We start from the raw sequence: 20,342 nt of genomic DNA on the forward strand, positions 1-20,342 counted from the left end.
GCTGGGAGATATAACTGAGGGTAGAATGAGATTGATCAGATGAGAAGAGGGGACTATGATTGTTTCAGTAAGGGTTGTCTGGAGGGATTAGATTAGGACTTGCTGGGCAAGAAGCCTGGGACTAAGAAGAGAAGCCTGAGGAGTGGAGTTTGGAACTGGAGAGGCAAGGAGAATGGGACTGAGATGAGGAGTCAGGGGCAGGGAAGAGCTAGGACTGGGACAGGGACAGATTGTATCAGATGGGACAGAAGAGGTCATGGTTGGGGAGAATGAACACAAGAGTCTGTGCCCACTAGAGCACACTCCCCTCCAGAGCCTGGAATGGAAACCAAGATTCCCAAGCCTCATGATTCCTCAGGTGTCAGCAAATGTCTATGACACCCACTGGCAAAGTGTCCCATTCCCTCTAGTGCTGGTCTACATAGAGGATGGCAGCTACTACTGCTATCAACTATTTCATTAGCTCACATAGAAGTCTGTACAGTGGAATTAAAGGTTCCAAATCTACTGATGACCTATGTGGATATCAATCTGATGTCAGATGATGGAATTTCTGTTTTCTTCAGTTAGCTTCTTTTTAAAAAAAAAAAACCTAGGCTATTACACACACAAAATTATTAAATCATCATCATTAAGGTTGCAAGGCCAAGCACCCAAAAGTCAGGGAATGTTAGAAATAAGGGTGCCTATGCAACCTTAATAGGGCCCTCTTTTGCAAATGCATTATACTAAAGTCTTTAACAGGACCTGTGCCTCATTCAGTGCTCAGGCAACTTTAATTCAGGCATTTCCTAACTTTCTTGTGCTTGAGTTTGCAACTTAATCATGTTATTTTAATGTAAGGTTTGGTGTTTAATATGTATAAATATAAATAGATATGGCTCATTCCCAGACTTCAAATGTTTGGGAATTTCTAAAGATACATAATATTTGTAATGAAAAATGTACCTTTTCAGGGAGTGCTAGCTGGACTCCACAGAAAGCTGCTTTCAACCTTAATTCTTCATTGAGAATATATTGAGATAAATATATTACCCATATATGCCTACACACTCAGTGACAATAACCAGTTTGTCAAATGAAAAAAATATTTTGATTTTTCAAGATAATAGGCATAAAAATTGCATTATTCCATGTCATTAATGACATGTTTTATGATTTCTAATAAACACATCATGACTTTATTACCTAATAAATCCCAGGATCCTCCAGTATTGTAATGCTGTTTCCACTCAGCACTGGAATATTCATGAGATTTTTAAATTCAAACCTCTCCTTTCACTCTAAGAAATCCACAAATGTGTTAGAAAGAAAGACGAAAATCTTCCTCATCAACCTAATTTTTTAAATGGTAAAGTGTAACCAGTTTGGCAACACATTTTCACTTCAGCTCTGCCATAACAAATGGATTAGTTGTTGGGTAATTTAATCAGCTGGCTTGCTGATATTATTTGTGCACAGACTTGATGTGCATCCAGCACTTGAAAAATGGGTATGGGTATTTCAACTATGAGAAATCTGTCCAGATGGACCCACAATGAAGGAAGATATTCAAAATACTGTTCCTAGAGGATTGGCCAGCTGTATCGAACATAAAAATGCTTCTGTGCAATTTCTTGAAAAACATAAAATATCATGGAGAATGCTGGGGAGAGAGCAGAAATGTAATCAATTCACAATTTAGAGTGACTTATTTGGCAGGAGTCAACTGAAATTAGGTTTTAGCAGCCACGTCTACTAAAGCATGTAGCTCCTGCAAACCATATCTACAAATGAGTTTCCAGCTCACCTCTATGCTCACTCTTTCCAAGTAACAAAGCCTTTCTGGCATTATTCAGAAATTTAGCAGCTGCAATAAGAGATCTTCTAAAGGAACTGGACAATAACTTTAATAGTGGGAAGGAGTCTGAGATATTTTAAATCTCTGTCAACATAGACAAATATCATCTTACAAATGGCCCCGAATCTGAACAGGAGATAGACTACCTGCAAGCATAACTCGGACCTTGGATGAACAGTGAACGTTTCGGCTGAGAATAGGGAAGAAGGAAAACAGGAAGAGAGACTAGGGCAAATAGGGAAAGCAGTAAAACAGCAGTAGAAATTATCTGAGTCTAGAAATAACCTCTTCTCAGTGTGGAGTTTGAGTTGCTATATTTATGTATGGTAAAACCCCAAGACATAATAATACTATGGTAAATAAACTAAAAATGTGTCTCCTACTGGGTTCTCCTATTATACAGCATTGCCTCGTTTTAGTATGTTAAAATAAGGTTCCAAGAAAGTGTTACAGAATTATGCTTGTCACCAAAACGTATGGCTTTTAAATTGAAATGAACCAATGACATAAAGGTTTGGTTCAGATGCTGACACAATATTCAGTCAGATTTATTTGTTTCACTCAACTGTCAGTTGGACCACTATAGCTACACGTGATTTGGGAATATTTATTGTGTAAAAAAAAAATTGTAAATATAAAAATATGCATAGCATCAGTAGAACAAACATAAAATACCTTTGTTAATGTTAAATGATAAACTAATTTTATTTAATGGAATTAAATGTTAATGAAAGCCTTTGACAAGGCCCCTCATCAAAGGCTCTTAAGCAAAGTAAGCAGTCATGGGATAAGAGCAACTTATAGTAACTGATTAAAAGATAGGAAACAAAGGGTAGCATTAAATGCTCAGTTTTCAAAGTGGAGATAGGTAAATAGCGGGGTGCCCCAAGGATCTGTACTGGGACCATCACTGTTCAATATATTCATAAATGATCTGGAAAAAGCGGTAAAGAGTGAGGTGGCAAAATTTGCAGATGATACAAAATTACTCAAGACAGTTAAGTCCAAAGCAGAATGTGAAGAGTTAAAAAGAGATCTCACAAAACTGGGTGACTGGGCAACAAAATGGCAGATGAAATTCAGTGTTGATAAATGCAAAGTAATGCACACTGGAAAACATAATCCCAACTATACATATAAAATGATGGGGTCTAAATTAGCTGTTACCACTCAAGAATGAGACCTTGGAAAAAAGCTGACAGATGTTAGGAACCATTAGGAAAAGGATAGATAATAAGGCAGAAAATATCATAATGCAACTTTATAAAATCCATGGTACTCCCACACCTTGAATATTGCATGCAGTTCAGGTCGTCCCCACTCAGAAAAGACATATTAGAATTAGAAAAGATGCAGAGAAGGACAACAAAAAATATTAGGAGTATAGTATAGCCTCTATATGAGGAGATATTAGAAAGACTGGGACTGTTCATATTAGAAAAGAGACAAGGGGGGATATGATAGATGTCTATAAAATCATGAATGGTGTGGAGAAAGCGAATAAGGAAGTGTTATTTACCCATTCACATAACACAAGAACCAGGGGTCATCAATGAAGTTAATAGGCAGCAGGTTTAAAACAAACATAAGGAAGTATTTCTTCACACAATGCACAGTTGACCTGTGGAACTCATTACCAGGGTGTGTTGTGAAGGCCAAAAGTATAACGGGAGAAAGGCTGCAGTTGCGTTTGGGCAGTAGAACAGGTTAAATCAAGTTCATTTAGTTGTTAATGTTGCCTTAAGTGATTGTATTGAGTTTTACTGACTCTTCACTTGAGTCACCTTAACTGAAAGTTAACTTTGTGTGTACATGTGTGTGCGTGTGTGTAAGGGGTGGGGTTACTTTTTTCCTTCTTTTTGTTTCTGTTTGTATGAAGTGTTACAGTGCTGGTGGACACTGCATTGACAGGATATAGAAGAAACAGGGACACTAAAGGGTGTTGAGTAAGTGGGCATGGGGATGTGGGTAGGCTTCAAGGCCGCAGGAATTGGTGAGTGAAGCAGGCAGTAGGTAGCCTGGGTGGTTGATAAGGGTAGCAGTTTGAGGAGGGAAGTAGTGTTTGGCAGCCGGGCATTTAGGATGCCAGGAAAACAGGAGGCGCACTGCATTTCAAGTGGTAAGGTTTCAGTGGGATTAGTAAGGCTGAAAGGGGGGCAGAGGAGGAGGCTGGGAAGAGGAGGGAGTAATGAATGAACTATAAGAGAAGCGGGGCAGGGGGCGAGGGGGAGGAAAGGTAAGGAGGGTTCCAGAGGTTGGCTGTGAATATCCGAGGTGGGCGAGCATAGCAGTGGTGTTGAGCAAGGAGTAAGAAAAAACTGCACCAGCAAAATTTCAACGCAGAATGGTCTGAATTGATTTCCCTGGGAAAGTTAGTAACTATTTTTTCCACCAAAATGTAATAGTCCTCTGCAGAATAATTGTGGTACATATTTGGAAACTAAACTCAATCAATCAATCAGTGAGCTGTGAAATAGAGAGGCACTTCACGCCAGCACACCGTATCTGGTCTGTGGGGACCTGGGATGTTAGCGAGGTGACCATGCAGTGGAATAAAGAAACCTGGAATCAGGAGCTGGCTAGGGATATCTGTATGGATTGGAGCTTGGAAACCAAGGAGGGAGGCTGGACAGCGAGAAAGCAGTGAATGGAAGTTCATGGAGGATACTGAAATTCTCATTGGCTTCCCTTCGGGTATATCCCAAGTGTTAAGATGGAGAAAGGGAACAACTTCTATTGCATTTAATTTTTACTTTGCCCATCATATCATTGTACTGGATGCTTGTGCGTGAGGTTCTAAGTTAATGGTGATGGTGGTGGCTTAGCTACAGGAAGCTAAAGACAAAAGTGAGACTGTTGGAGCCAATTTTCCGATCCGGATGATTGTCATAAATATAAAGGGAAGGGTAACCACCTTTCTTTATACAGTGCTATAAAATCCCTCCTGGCCAGAGGCAACATCCTGTTACCTGCAAAGGGTTAAGAAGCTCAGCTAACCTGTCTGACACTTGACCCAAAGGACCAATAAGGGGACAAGATACTTTCAAATCTTGGGTCGGGGGGGGAGGGGGGAGAGGAGAAGGCTTTTTTGGTGCTCTTTGTTTATGTGTTTGTTCTCTCTTGGGACAGAGAGACCAGACAGAAATCCATCTTTTCCAACCCATCCTAATCCAAGTCTCCAATATTGCAACCAGTATAGGTAAACCAGGCAAGGCGGATTAGTTTCTCTTTTGTTTTATGTGAATTTTCCCTGTGTTAAGAGGGAGGTTTATTCCTGTTTTCTGTAACTTTAAGGTTTTGCCCAGAGGGGGATCCTCTGTGTTTTGAATCTGAATACCCTGTAAAGTATTTTGCACCCTGATTTTACAGAGATTATTTTTACCTTTCTTTTTTTTAATAAAATCCTTCTTTTAAGAACCTGATTGATTTTTACATTCTTCCAAGATACAGGGGTTTGGGTCTTTGATGATTTTTTAACCAATTGGTTAGGATATTATTCTCAAGCCTGCCCAGGAAAGGGGGTGTGTAGGGCTTGGGGGGATATTTTTGGGGGAAGACGTTTCCAAGTGGTCTCTTTCCCTGTTCTTTGTTTAAAACGCTTGGTGGTGGCAGCATACTGTTCAAGGACAAGGCAAAGTTTGTACCTTGGGGAAGTTTTTAACCTAAGTTGGTAAGAATAAGCTTAGGGGGTCTTCCATGTGGGTCCACACATCTGTACCGTAGAGTTCAGAGTGGGGAAGGAACCCTGATAATGATATTGATTCCTGTAGAAAAGTTAGTGACTTTCTCCCTCCTCCCGAAAGAAAGAGAAAGAAAGAGAAGGAAATTCAGTAGCTCTCTGGATAATAAGTGTGGTTAATCTGGAGACCACATTCAATCACTGAACTGTGAGCTAAAGAAATTTTAATCTTCTTTATGTGAAAATCTTAGTGCAGCTTTAACTACGGGCTCACTACAGACACCTCAATGATATTGATAACCAGTGCACATATCACAAAATCCCACATGCATACCATTAAGATTCAATTATTGAAAGAACTGACATGGCAAATAGAAGGAATGCAAATCTGCTGATAATGTAAAATATGCCTGGTGTGCTGTTTTTCCACATAAAAATAATTAATTTTACAAGAATTACTACTATGAATTTGTGTCAGACATACTCTCTTTTGAGAATATGTTCTGCTGGAATCCTGTTTTGGAGAAACTGAAAGCAGTTGTTGATTTGTGAGTGCCCAGAAATCATTAGTTTGGGAGGAACTTCCCGTGCGTCACCTAGTTTATTCCCCTGCCTAGTTCTCATTGCCCCCAATTGCCTGATAGATGAATATCTATTTTAGACTTGGATATCTCCAGGGATTGTGAACCCAAAAATTCTCTTTAGAGTTTGTTATTATTATTAAATGTGCTTACAGTTATAAGGCTAGATGCTCAGCTGGTATAAATTAGCATAGCCTCACTGACTCCAATGGAGTTATGTTGATTGGCCTGGAAAAAGGCTAATGTAGTGCCCATCTTTAAAAAAGGGAAGGAGGAGGAGGATCTGGGCTACAGCCCAGTCAGCCTCACCTCAGTCCCCGGAAAAGTCATGGAGCAGGTCCTCAAGGAATCAATTCTGAAGCACGTAGAGGAGAGGAAACAGATCAGGAACAGTCAGCATGGATTCACCAAGGGTAAGTCATGCCTGAATAATCTAATTGCCTTCTATGACGAGATAACTGGCTCTGTGGATGAGGGGAAAGCAGTGGACGTGTTATTCCTTGACTTTAGCAAAGCTTTTGATACTGTCTCCCACAGTATTCTTGCCAGCAAGTTAAAGAAGTATGGGCTGGATTAATGGACTATAAGGTGGATAGAAAGCTGGCTAGATCATTGGGCTCAACAGTGATCAATGGGTCCATGTCTAGTTGGCAGCTGGTGTCAAGCAGAGTGCCCCAAGGGTTGGTCCTGGGGCCGGTTTTGTTCAATATCTTCATTAAGGATCTGGAGGATGGAGTGGATTGCACCCTCAACAAGTTTGCAGATGACACTAAACCGGGAGGAGCGGTAGATATTCTGGAGCGTAGGGATAGGATACAGAGGGACATAGACAAATTAGAGGATTGGGCCAAAAGAAATCTGATGAGGTTCAACAAGGACAAGTGCAGAGTCCTGCACTAGGGAGGGAAGAATCCCATGCACTGCTACACACTAGAGACCAAATGGCTAGGCAGCAGCTCTGCAGAAAAGGACTGAGGGCGAGAAGCTGGATGTGAGTCAACAGTGTGCCCTTGTTGCCGAGAAGACTAACGACATTTTGGGCTGTATAAGTAGGAGTATTGCCAGCAGATCGAGGGACAAGATTGTTCCCTTCTATTCAACATTGGTGAGGCCTCATCTGGAGTGCTGTGTCCAGTTTTGAGCCCCACACTACAAGAAGGATGTGAAAAAATTGGAAAGAGTCCAGCGGAGGGCAACAAAAATGATTAGGGGACTGGAACATGTGACTTATGAGGAGAGGCTGAGGGAACTGGGATTGTTTAGTCTGCGGAAGAGAAGAATGAGGGGGGATTTGATAGCAGCTTTCAACTATCTGAAAGGGGGCTCCAAAGAGGACAGATCTAGACTATTCTCAGTGGTAGCAGATGACAGAACGAAGAGTAATGGTCTCAAGTTGCAGTGGGGGAGGTTTAGGTTGGATATTAGGAAAAACTTTTTCACTGGAAGGGTGGTGAAGCACTGGAATGCGTTACCTAGAGAGTTGGTGGAATCTCCTTCCTTTGAGGTTTTTAAGGTCAGGCTTGACAAAGCCCTGGCTGGGATGATTTAGTTGGGGATTGGTTCTGCTTTGAGCAGGGTGTTGGACTAGATGACCCTGAGGTCCCTTCCAACCCTGATATTCTATGATTTACACCAGCTGAGAAACTGACCCACAAAGTCTATTCTAACATTTAATCTAAGTTTTCAAAGCTGAAGTTTAACTCACTACTTCTTGCCCTGTTTTTCTGTTGGTAATGTGCACCGGTCCTCTTTATAACATACCCACTTACCTAGATTATGTTTCACTTCAGAGCACATACAAAGCAGAATTGAGTGTGCTCAGTCCATGAGAAGGAAAGAGAAGAACATTATTTATAAATAGAGAGTCTGATTCTCAGGACATACAATTACCATTGAGGTCAGCTCAAGAGGGTATTAGGTGAGAGGGATAGCTAATTTGAGGGCCCAGAAAGCATTTGTTTCGTGGGTACTGTTCTGGTACATGCTTATTTCTATGAGCAGAGAGGCATGTGATGAACGTAAGGCTTTTTTTTATGAATCCAGCAAAATGTCAAACTGCACACAATCCATTTCTCAGGTTGGGTGCAATAGAAACTTGATTTAGATACAGTTTTTTTGTCTTTCAAATACCAATACATATTATAGAGTATTTTAGCAATGTCATTCATACATCCATTTAGTTTGCTAATATCTTAAATGCTTCTCTTTTAACTTCAGTAATGGTAGGTAAGGGAAAACTGTTCTGCAGTTGTAAGTATTTATACCCTGCTGGCACTATTAAAATGTCTAGCTAAATCTCTGCCTGAATTTAGCAGCAGTAGTTTAGATGTCAACAGATAATACCTGTTTTTAATATGCTGGGGAGAACCAAGACACCTGAAACTGCCATCGACCATAATAGCAAGCCGAGTGCAGAGGGCTTCACACTCTTCCATACTAGAGGAAAAATGGTGAAAAGAACAATAATTAGAACAGATGAAAGTTATTTATGACAAACTTTAATTAAAATTTGAACGAATCTGGATGGCAGAGAAGATGGGATACGGAACCTTTCACTTCTAGGTCAATGGTTCAAATGCATCACTAGTCAGTAGAGACCAAAAGTTATTACCATATGACAGCTGGTGGAGTCCTATAAAAATGAATTCATGTTTTCAGTCTGTTTCTAAGTGGACAATTTTGGCCATGTTACAAAAGCCATACTACTACAGGCACTAATTGACTACCTTATTTGCACTCTCAGCAGAGATGCTAAGGACTGGGCTATCAGCACAATGTTCTCTAACATGCGTAGTGGAGGTCACTCCAAATTAGGGTTGGAACGTTTGGCAGGGCAGCTTTGTAAAACTACACGGCTTCTTTTGCTTCGTGCTAGTCCTTGTGAAGTGAAATACTAAGTATTATTATGGGCTACAGAGTAGAGACCACAAAATGACCCAAACAAAAATGAATTTAGGATATAGCACCAAAGTTCTAAAAGATGCACCATGCTGTATTTGAATGCTTCAAATAATAATGAATTATCAGGACTTACAAATATTAGAGCAAAAGCTCTACCCTCAGATGGAATTGCTTGGGAAAGCACTGTTGAGGTACTCCCATGAGAGGAGCTCATTCACAAGGGGGCACGGAGGCAGGGACAGATAGGGTGTGGGTAAACCATAGCTCCGCCCCGTTACACGAGGGGAGTATGTTACAGCCCTTAAAGGTACTTTGTAGATAGCTTTCCCCACAGCACAGACAGGAAGCTAGCTCCAAGAGGCATTCTCTTTGAGGTACAATGCCTCCCAATGCTACCTCTGGGGTGATGCCCCCAAACGAGATCATGGTTAAATACCACAATCCAGCCCTATGGGAAAATTAATACAACCTCCAAAAACAGAGGTACTCCAAAATTTAAGCCCACTAACTTCAAAGACTAAATTTTCAGAGGGTCCCTTAAAAAGCAGCCATATATTTTATATGTACATTTGTTGATGCACAAAAAACTGCATTTACAAACACAAATTCATTTCCCATTTAAGAAGTCCCTTGAAAAATCTGGCCTCCAACATCAAATGTTGCCCACATGCAACCGGTCGCAGCAATGTGCTATTAATTAGAATTGGAATCCATGTACACTACCACTATTAATTTTTACTACTCTAGCTTAAAATCATTCATTCATGGAGCTGAATGAATGATTATCAATACTTTATTTGAGGAGTTTATTTTCTTTTCCTGCTCACAACATATCTTTGCGTTGATCACTATTATCCTCAGTTTGTTGTTTGAAAATGATGGTTTTATTCTGTGGTTTGAAAATCAAGCTGTGCCGTTTACCGGTGACAATTTACCTAAAATCACGTTTGTGTTCCCTAGCTGGATGATTAGTCTAGCAATTTGGATACAAACATTCACGTATGTGAATTTAAAAATTCAGTTTCCATGAATACCGAAACAACTTTTAAATTCATTTTCTGTGAGCCTCAAGCATTTGCACATTGAACATTCACAGCAAGAAAACGTCCTGAACACATCTGAAGCAACTTTCATTTAAAATATCTAACAAATCTTCTGTTGTGGCATTTTATTGATTCATTTACTAATTCAGGATTTAATTTGATCAAAACATTAATTCAGTGTTTTGATTAATTAGTTCTGCCCCTTCTAGGCATTCTTTCATAATTACTCAGATAGAGATTTCTATCTGCGAATCAGATTGCTCCCTCACTTTAAGCCATTTATATATAATTATACTTACTATATAGCATGCCCTGCAGGGAACATGCAATTTATTCAAGTTACTGTAGATGCTACAAAACAGTTTCAATGTCTCCTCCATTAAACTGACAAAATAGAGTATATTAGGGAGGATTCACAAGATGTTTGGAGCCATGTTGGGGATCGCAAAGAACCACGGCATCCCAGGGGGGTACAGTCATTTCCAGTGCAGGAAGTGCAGAAAGATGGTGTATGCTGGACAAGGCTTAAGTTTTCATATAGTATTTCCTGAAGCCCCGAGATTTGGGGCTTCAGCACCACAGGGCGCGCCGGGGCTCCAGCCCTGTGCATTTGAAAATATTTACCAGCGCTCTACTCTGGACAGATGTGGTTGAACTTAAAACCTGATACTGGAACATCCTTTAAGCTGAGGCAGCATGCTTCCCCACTCCAATGCCAACCACCATTTCTGGTCAGTCCAGAGAAGGGAAATGGCCATGGACCTCTCCTCCTTGTCCCCTTTGGTGATGGCTAGTTCCTTGGGGGATGGTTGGAGAGGCTTAAAAGGAACAGCTCTAGTACCCCAGGGAACATAGGGATTGTACTAGTGGTTGATCCTTGAATGGGGAGAGCAAGGGAAGTGGAAAGGTCATTATCTCCTCCCTATCTCAGAGTGCCCATCAAGCCATAATGTAGCCCTTAACACCTAAATTTCGGCAAATTCAGATTTCGTGGATGAGAAAGAGCTGCCATAATATAGCAAGAGACCTTAGCACTTTTCATCCTGAACACAAATATCAATTTCTCTCTTTCAGAGGTGTGTGCCTCAGAACTCAATTTGAGCAAGTGATTAGACAAAGAGAGGATGTTAGACAATGTGATAATATTGCACCTGTGGGATGTGAGCACAGCAGCACAGCCATCCTGAACTTCCTTCATGATGGCTTTCCAGAGGTACCGCTTGGAACAGGGATCCATTCCAGAACTGGGTTCATCCTACAGAAACAAATGCATCAGTTAACAATGGAAGTAGAGGAGAGAGAGAGAGAATTTGGATGACGATGCAATTAGGGCCTGATGCTCTTCAGATGGTCTATTTACATGCAGGCGAAGGGAGGTCTCTGACTTGGGATTAGCAAAGTTTCTCTGTTTTGGTGTGTGTGTGTGGGGGGGGGGGGTTGGTGGGGATGCAGTGTTTGCTGCTCCTCCCTGCCTAGAATTTGTGGATCTGCCAGAGGCATGGGCTAACAAATTAGAGTTCCTGTATCTCCATGCTGTCTCCCCTGCACAATCACACATAGCTCCTCAGCGCTCTATGGGAGCACAGCTTCCTTCCCGCAGGTTCCCTATGCTATGCTTTCCCTCAAGGGGCATTCCAATCTGTGGTGGGGGGAACCATGTGACTACATACTGACCCAGGCAGCATTGCCTTGCTCCATAATATCCCTTAGGGTTTGAGGGAAGACAAAATGCAGAGGCCAGCCATCGCCCCAGCCTGTCCCATTCATAGTCCAACACTTCCAAAAGCTGGGGAAACTAAATCTCCTGGAGCAGTCATGCAGGGCCTCTGTGGAAAAGGAAGTGCAGCAGCAGAGATTGCACTTCCCCTTTCTGCATCCTCTGCGCCTGATAAGATGGGTTTTTATACCTTTTGCTGATGGAAGTGGAAGATACCACTTAGCCCTTATTCTTTAAAGCCCATCTGCTCCACTTTTGTAGTGACAGAGAAGACAGCCCTTTCAGTGGTTCCACTGAACGCAGGGTGTCATGAGAGTGGCATTGGCTATCAGTACCAATGGTGTGGGGCTGGTTTGTTTTCAGGAAGGAATCCTACCTGAGACTTGTAAGCAAGAAATACAGGAAGTTGCAGCATGCTGCTCTAACTCCAATTTTGGTGCTTAGACACAAATGACACAAGGAGAGAGTGAGTCCATCTCAGTCTCTCTTATATTTCCTTTGTCGGCTCTCCAGGGATGGCAAGAGTAAAAGGCATTACAAAACAAAACCCAAAAACTTCACTTCTTATTTAGATGATAAAAATATATGACTCTAAACATTAACGAGGAGCAGATCTGTTGGGTAAATTGGTTCTATTTTTAACATTGTCACTTTAATAGAGAAAACACTTCACATGGTATTACTTCTGTTCCCTAATTATGGATCCTTCATAAATAAAACCCTCTATAAATCCTTTATAAGTAATCCTTCCCAAAACACTTATAATATGTATAAAACTTTTAGAGCATTCGAGTTATTTAAAAATGTGTTTTTCCTCTCAAACTACATACGTGAGGATGCACCTTTCACAGCAAGAGGCAAATTGAAATGGGTGCCTCCAGTCGTAGATTGTCCTAAAGAGATTTCATAATAGTTGGAGTACCTTCTGAGAGTAGGGGAAGCGGTGACTTAAGAAGATAGCCTTCCCCTTTTGCCAAGTCATTCAAGATCAGTTTGAGCTCAAAAAATGTAAGTAAAACCATCCAACACATAAGTGGATTAGTGCTATGAAATTAGAGGAAGCAAAGTATCCCTGGGCTTATGAACATTTGCAGATTCAGAGGGACAGCTCAGTAAGTGAACTAATCTAGTTTAACCAATTCTGTACTCACTTTGGGGAGACACTTGTGGGATTGATGTTTTATCCTTTTACTCTGGGGAGTATACTCCCACCCAGTGGCATTTCTGATGAGATTTGTTTATTTAATTATTTCCCTCCCTCCCAGGCATAGAAAGGGGAATTGGAGAGGACTTTTGTTTCCTCTAATGGAATTTTTACACCATATGATGGGTTATCTTATCAGTATAAGATAAGAAAAGAGAAAAAGGTACCCATCTTTCTCTGGCCGCCACTTCCAGCAGCTCCCATTGGCCTGGAGTAGTGAACCGTGGCCACTCGGAGCCGCGATCGGCCACACCTGTGGACGCAGCAAGTAAACAAACTGGCCCAGCCCGCCATGGGCTTTCCCTGCACAAGCGGCGGAACAAGTTTGGGAACCACTGAACTACCGCAATGGGAGAACTCTTCCCATTGATGTAGATAGTATCTACACTGAAGTGCTACAGTGGTTTGAGTGTAGACATACCCTCCATCTTTCTTGTCTCTTCTCAATTTCTTTGTGTCCTGCCTTCTCTCTCTCTTCCCTGCCCCTCACCACACTCCTACCCAAAACATAACTCAGCTAAAGTCAGTAGGTGGGCTCACACACGCCTTTTGTCTTAGGTGGGGTTTTTGTTTACAGTTATACCAGGGGTTCTCAAACTGGAGGTCGGGACCCCTCAGGGGGTTGTGAGGTGAGTACATGGGGGGGGGGGTCATGAGCTGTCAACCTCCATCCCAAATCCCACTTTGCCTCCAGCATTTATAATGGTCTTAAATATATTAAAAAGTGTTTTAATTTATAAGGGGGGGGGAGCGTACTCAGAGGCTTGCTATGTGAAAGGGGTCACCAGTAAAAAAGTTTGAGAGCCACTGAGTTATACTAATTGAAGGGTGAGCTCATGCGTATCAATCTGAATCCCATTGCAAAGTTCTACCCAGCTCATAAGAATACTAAAGAATGCATTTCTATGATTGAAAAAACTACTGGTACCACTGTCATTAAAATAAAATAATCCCTATTGCTCAAGATGCCACATGGAATCATATCTTTGTAAAGGGCTACACTCACTGTAGGTGTGCCTCCTTGTGGCTAGGTCTTGGCATTAGCTTTTGCTCCATATTGTGCCCCCTGTTGTTGGTTGCTTGTGCTGTGGGCTCTCTCTCTCTCCACAACTCAAAGCCAGGTCACAAAACAGACCCTCACTTCCGGGGTATCTAATTCACTCTGACAGGGTGCCCGGATGCCACCTCAGACAGTCTTCTGTTCCACCTCTAGGTCCTGTGCCACTTCCTAGCAGCTAATAGGGGAAACCAGGCCTGTCTGTAACTTGGGTTCCAGACCAGAGATTCTGTGACTAGCAATTCAGGTCTGTCCAGTCTCAGTTGTTGTTTCACTTGACTCCTTCCTACCCAACCTCTCTATCTGCCACCAGAGCTTCCCCTGCTCTCTGTGGCTACTTCCTCCCCATCAGCCTCTTGTCAGATTCTCTAGGATGCCAGGTTTTACTGTCCCCCTGGCCTTCCTCCTTGTCCTTGGCTCCATTTCCCTTTAGAGTGTGACTGCAGGCTCCTTCCCTGCAACTCCTGCAGTTCTCCCTTCCTGGGCTTTATAACCCTACCCCAGCTCTACCCCCAACTGGGCTTCATCTGCAAGTATGATGTTTATCAATCCCTGCCTTCCCTCCAAGTGCAGCATATAAGGTTAATTGGCCCCTTCTAGCTCACCTTAACCCTTTCAGGACTTGTGTGGGGTGAGCACCCCATTACAATCCTATTTTTGTTTTTTGATTTTCTTACATTATGCAGAAATGTAGGCAGAAAATATACTATACTTTGTAATACATTGAACAGTAAATTCTATTTCTCTTGTTCTGTGAATCAAAGAAATCTCGGTCTAAAAAATACATATCCAAGCAGCAGCAGCAATGTAGCGCTTGTACTACTGACAGCCTAGGAAACCCAGCTGCAACTGGGGAATGTTGGAGCACAAATTAAAACAAGTTTATTCTGGGAGCTGAAAATGACAACTGCTCTGCTTCTGTGTCACTTATTCCCTGGAGGCAATTTGGAAGCTGCACTATGTTTTCATGCATCAGACAGGAAAATAAAATAATTAAATACGTTAACACTTCCAAAGCAATAATAATGTTCACTCTACTCACCAGTAAAAGTATTTGGGGTTTGCCAATTAAAGCCAAAGCTGTTGAAAGCTTCCTCTTTGTGCCACCACTATATGTCCTCACCAGTTTGTTAATATGGGTGTCAAGGTGCAATCGGCTAACAAGGTCCCCAGCTACCTGAAATCAAGAAATGGCAAGCTTGGTCAGACTTGTATATTCAATAGAACAGTGGCTTTCAACCCTTTTTCATTTGCGGACCCCTAAAAACTGTGAATGGAGATGTGGAAATCTTTCCTTTGGAAATCTTAGACATAGTGTGTGGATCACAGGTTGAAAACCACTGTTCTACGGCAACAACCTTTCACAGACCCCTTACACATCGTCTGCAGACCCCCAGGGTTCCACAGACCATGGGCTGAAAACCACTGCAATAGAGTCTGCACTAGTATGGAATCTTTTTTTTTCTGGCTGAGCATATTAAAAACGAACACAAAGTATTTCCATTTTTCTCGTCTGACACATGCTGTTACTTTTAAGTCCTGGAAGAAGGCTCTCTGGAATCTGTCAGGCAAAATGTTGAGAATAAAAGGCTGCAGCTAGGGGACCCCCAAGGACAAGGAAATTTGGCTTTGTCAACTCTTGTAACAGTCATTTGCATTCATTTTGGGTTGTTGAGTCAATAATTTAAAATGCTCCTCATTCCAACTAGTTTCTGTAATATCTATCTGATCAAACACATTTCTCAAGTGCTAGAGAATCTGAGAGAATGAAATAATAGGTCAGACAAAAAGATGGGATCAGCAGAAAGGCAATCACATGAATAATGGGTTCAGCCATTCTAAATGAGTGAGTTAAACAAGACACAGGGCTAACTTGATAACATCTCCACTTGCAGGCTCTGAGCTGGTAAAGGAGAACGGCAAGTGTGACAATCAGGGTCCACATACCCCTGGAGAGAACAGGGGGTCTGAACCCCAGAGAATAAGCAACTGAATTAAGTAGCTGTATACAACGTTATTGTGCATAAACTTACATCAAATAAGGTCTTTTATGAAAGCTTGTTCTGAGCTTGATGGTCATTAGGAGATTTGTATGTAGGGGATGGCTATGAACGTATGCACGTATATGTGCATAGAACATTGTAATTGTAACTATGGTGCAACTACAACATCACCTCGTAACAGGAAGTGATGTAATTAGGAGGCAGTGTCATCTCTCATGCTAGCTGTTTATACAAAACCAACTTAAAGTACCCATCCATTGTCCAGCCAGGAAGACACAATAGTGGACCATTGAAGTTAATGGAAAGGAGGGCATTTCCTTCACTCTGAACAATGATGAGTCATCATGGCAGGAGAAAGAAAGAAAGAAAAACTTTTTAAAACAGGCGTGGTTTTGAGGTTTGGTATCCAGAAACTGAGGGCTAGCATCTAAGCCGGGAGCTGTCTGTGAAACACTTGATCTTGGCTATGACAGGGTGAGGTAATCAGGAAGGGAGCAGCACCTTTTCTAATACAAGCTATCATCTGCTTTTGCCCAGTTTCCTAGCATGCCCTCTGTTATAGTGAGGATCCAGTGTTTCACAGACAGCATTAAGACACCCCAAGTTACAAGGCAGTAGGTAACAGAACCCCTTATCAGTCTGGGTCATCTCCAAAATGTTACAGCAAATTAGTCCCAACTCTTTTTGTTTAAGTTGGTCGTGTAAACAGTGGGGGGGGGGGGGGGTGGCGCGGGGAGGCAGGGGCGCGCGCAGGGGAGAGGCAGATGAGGCTGGCCCTGCACAGCAGCACAAGTGGAAATAGAGAAGATTCAATCAGCGTCCTCAGATTTGGTGTCTCCTGCCCCGGAGACAGTCAGAATCCTAACATTTCTGCTCAACCAAACCCTTAATGTAGCTGGTTTTCTAGATATGAAAATGAGCCACATCTTCTAGCGCACGCAGCTTATGCTGGGTATAGCAATGAGGGGAAGAGCAGTCGGAGTGCAAGTTCTGGTTCCATTTGTTCCACCTATCGCTGGCACTAGCTGAGAACATCTGCCAGGAAATCCCGAGCAGGAGAGTTATACGCATTTCCTCTCACTCCGCACCATCTGAGTGGCAACAGCAAAAGTCATGGGAAATTGTAGGGTTAAAATTAGACAGAGCCCAGTGAGCTCAGAGAATTCACAGAAAAGTTATCAACACAGAGAAGTGAACATTTACAACCTATGACTGGTATATACATGATCGTGCCCTTGGTAATTAGTTTATGTAAGCAAACTGTCCCTATGCAAAATTTCCTGAGGAAGAGTTGAGAACCTCGGTATACCACAGAAAACATTCTTAACACTACATCTAGAAACAAAACAAAACAGATAAGTGAACAAAAATCTTGCAAAGGGATCTCAAACCCAAGCCCCTCTTGAGTATGTGCAACGCTCCATGCGCTTGACTGTCACTCATATACACAGGTGAAAGGCTCCATCACTTGCATGAACAGGTGATAGCTTTCTGTGCATGTCCATGCTATAACCTGCTAAAAATGTATGATGTCAAATGGAAGCTACATTTTGGAAATATGGTCCTAACTATCTGCAAGTTAAAAAAAAATCATATCTGACAATCAGGAAACCACCATTTTGGCAACTTGGTGATGCAAAGTGCATGTTTTCTTGCTATTCCCCAGGTGACCGACAAACTTTGTTTTGCTCCACTTATGAGACAGGTGCTACAAGAAGTTGGCTTAGTAAGAACACATGGGGTTGCTGAGTCTCCCTGCATGGCCCGTTCACTTCTTTGCCTCCTCTTCCCCACGTATAGTAGAACTGCAGAGATTCTGCCATATTTGGCACAATCTCTGGCTTTGAAGAAGGCCAGAGGATTTGGCCCTAATATATATAACTGAGCACTGGAGTTTTCCTTTCAAATAAGGAGTCTGGCTGAGCAAAGTTCTAAATACAGACAAGTTCCGTTGACACCTGGTGACACTAAGAAGAAAAAGGGATATTAAGAAAAATAGATCTGAAACAGCATATAAAGTCCTTCTCTTTGAAATATAAGGCACACAGTTTATCCACTATGCTCAATGGCTTTAGTACCATTTGGAAAATGTGTGTTACTGAGAACCAGAGTGGGTTTTCCATACAAGCAAGAAAAATATTCTGAGAATTGATTGGAAGAGCTTATAAAAATAGAAAATAAAGATAGAGAGTTAAAAATCTGATCCCATGTGCTTATCAAGAAAAATGTCAAGGAATCTCAAGAATGACTGTAATTTACACTGAGTTGCTACCTCAACCAAAATCATAGAATCATAGAATATCAGGGTTGGAAGGGACCTCAGGAGGTCATCTAGTCCAACCCCCTGCTCAAAGCAGGACCAATCCCCAACTAAATCATCCCAGCCAGGGCTTTGTCAAGCCTGACCTTAAAAACCTCAAAGGAAGGAGATTCCACCAACTCTCTAGGTAACGCATTCCAGTGCTTCACCACCCTCCTAGTGAAAAAGCTTTTCCTAATATCCAACGTAAACCTCCCCCACTGCAACTTGAGACCATTACTCCTCGTTCTATCATCTGCTACCCCGGAGAACAGTCTAGATCCATCCTCTTTGGAACCCCTTTCAGGTAGTTGAAAGCAGCTATCAAATCCCCCCTCATTCTTCTCTTCCTCAGACTAAACAATCCCAGTTCCCTCAGCCTCTCCTCATAAGTCACATGTTCCAGTCCCCTAATCATTTTTGTTGCCCTCCGCTGGACTCTTTCCAATTTTTCCACATCCTTCTTGTAGTGTGGGGCCCAAAACTGGACACAGTACTCCAGATGAGGCCTCACCAATGTTGAATAGAGGGGAACGATCACGTCCCTCGATCTGCTGGCAATGCCCCTATTTATACAGCCCAAAATGCCATTAGCCTTCTTGGCAACAAGGGCACACTGTTGACTCATATCCAGCTTCTCGTCCACTGTAACCCCTCAGTCCTTTTCTGCAGAACTGCTGCCTAGCCATTTGGTCTCTAGTCTGTAGCAGTGCATGGGATTCTTCCATCCTAAGTGCAGGACTCTGCACTTGTCCTTGTTGAACCTCATCAGATTTCTTTTGGCCCAATCCTCTAATTTGTCTAGGTCCCTCTGTATCCTATCCCTACCCTCCAGCGTCTCTACCACTCCTCCCAGTTTAGAGTCATCTGCAAACTTGCTGAGGGTGCAATCCACTCCATCCTCCAGATCATTAATGAAGATATTGAACAAAATTGGCCCCAGGACCGATCCCTGGGGCACTCCGCTTGATACCGGCTGCCAACTAGACATGAAGCCATACAAAGAAAGAGAAGATTACTATATTTTAGCTGTAAAAAAACTATTTTCTCTAACATGGCTTTCAAACATTACTGCCAGTCTTACTACAATCAGCAAAAGATATCTTTTAAAAAAAGAATAATCAAAGGGGAGGAATTTAAAAAGCAGAGGAATATTGGCAGAGAAATCATAGAAAGCAGTTCAAGGAAGTCAAGTCAGATGTTAGAGTTTGCAGGCCGCGAGAAGGCTGAATCACATGTTCTTAGCAAGCTAGCCCAGCAGTAATTTACTATGTCTTTCTTTATTAGAAATATGAATGTGGTGTAATTCCCAAGTTGTGGGTAAATCTTGCCTTTCCTTTAATTTATCTAGAACCAAAACATGCCCCACTATTTGATTTTTACACCAGAATGTGCAGTGCATAGACAGTCATGCTAAACTATGCCACTGTCAAAATAGCAAAGGGAAGTAGAGATACCCAAATTCCAAAGCCAGAGGGACCATTTTGATCAACTATTCTGACCTCCTATTTAGAACACAGGCCATAAAACTTCCCCCAAATAATTCCTAGAGCAGATCTTTTAGAAAAACATCCAGTCTTAATTTAAAAATGGTCAGTGATGGAGAATCCACCATGAGCCTTGGTAAATTGTTCTAATGTGATTAATTCCTCTCACTGCTAAAACATTATGTCTTATTTCTAGCCTGAATTGGTCTAGCTTCACCTTCCAGCCATTGGATTATGTTATACCTTTGACTGAAGAGTCCATTTTTAAATATTTGTTCCCCGTGTAGGTACTTACACTGTAATCAAGTGACCCCCTTAACTTCTCTTTGTTCAGCTAAATAGATTGAGTTCCTTGTGTCTATCACTATATGGCATGTTTTCTAATCCTTTAATCATTCTCATGGCTCTTCTCTTAACCCTCTGCAATTTATTAACATCCTTCTTGAACTGTGGGTAACAAAACTTGACACAGTATTGCAGCTACAGTCAGACCAGTGCCAAATATAGAAGTACGGCAACTTTTGGCATAGA

General features: G+C 41.9%; 1 protein-coding gene across 1 annotated transcript in view; it reads right to left on the reverse strand.

The window, feature by feature from the left end:
- The window catches only part of ABCA13 (ATP binding cassette subfamily A member 13), a 286,889-nt gene that overhangs the window by 13,859 nt on the left and 252,688 nt on the right, over positions 1–20,342 (reverse strand). Inside the window, exons 57-59 of the mRNA XM_048839236.2 lie at positions 15,065–15,199; positions 11,196–11,299; positions 8,444–8,536 (exon numbers count right to left, since the gene is read on the reverse strand). Coding sequence (XP_048695193.2) covers positions 8,444–8,536; positions 11,196–11,299; positions 15,065–15,199 — 332 coding nt within the window. The remainder of the gene's footprint in view (positions 1–8,443; positions 8,537–11,195; positions 11,300–15,064; positions 15,200–20,342) is intronic.

Source organism: Caretta caretta, chromosome 2 (genome assembly GCF_965140235.1).
Source record: "Caretta caretta isolate rCarCar2 chromosome 2, rCarCar1.hap1, whole genome shotgun sequence".
Classification (NCBI taxonomy): domain Eukaryota; kingdom Metazoa; phylum Chordata; order Testudines; family Cheloniidae; genus Caretta; species Caretta caretta.